The 291-nt window shown below is 39.9% G+C and overlaps 1 protein-coding gene across 1 annotated transcript in view; it reads right to left on the bottom strand.

Moving 5' to 3' along the window:
* Positions 1–50: 50 nt before the first annotated feature.
* The window catches only part of LOC119582341 (prolyl 4-hydroxylase subunit alpha-1-like), a 101,297-nt gene continuing 101,056 nt past the window's right edge, over positions 51–291 (bottom strand). Inside the window, 1 exon segment of the mRNA XM_037930556.1 lies at positions 51–214. Within this exon segment, the coding sequence (XP_037786484.1) occupies positions 144–214 (71 nt within the window). The 3' untranslated portion in view covers positions 51–143.

The raw sequence follows: 291 nt of genomic DNA, 5'->3' as shown, positions 1-291 counted from the left end.
AATACACCCACCTATGGATCTTTATGTATCAGTTATGTATCAATCATCCAATTTCAGTAGACTTAGTGATTTTTTTTTTTTATAATTTATCACAATCGTCTTGAAGGACTTTCTCGTAAGGAACTGAAGCAGGATCTCCTCGTCTATTCCTCGGGGCTGAGACCACACTTTCTCCTGAGGAACTGTCCGCGTTCTCTGATCCATTTGTTGCTGACTGCGGGAGATAAAACGGGAGAATTTAATTCAGAGTTAATGGTAGTTGGAAATTCGAGAGTAATTTAGGGGGAAAGG

This window comes from Penaeus monodon, chromosome 15 (assembly GCF_015228065.2).
Source record: "Penaeus monodon isolate SGIC_2016 chromosome 15, NSTDA_Pmon_1, whole genome shotgun sequence".
In the NCBI taxonomy this organism is placed as follows: Eukaryota; Metazoa; Arthropoda; class Malacostraca; order Decapoda; family Penaeidae; genus Penaeus; species Penaeus monodon.
This window is presented reverse-complemented; position numbering and strand designations above follow the sequence as displayed.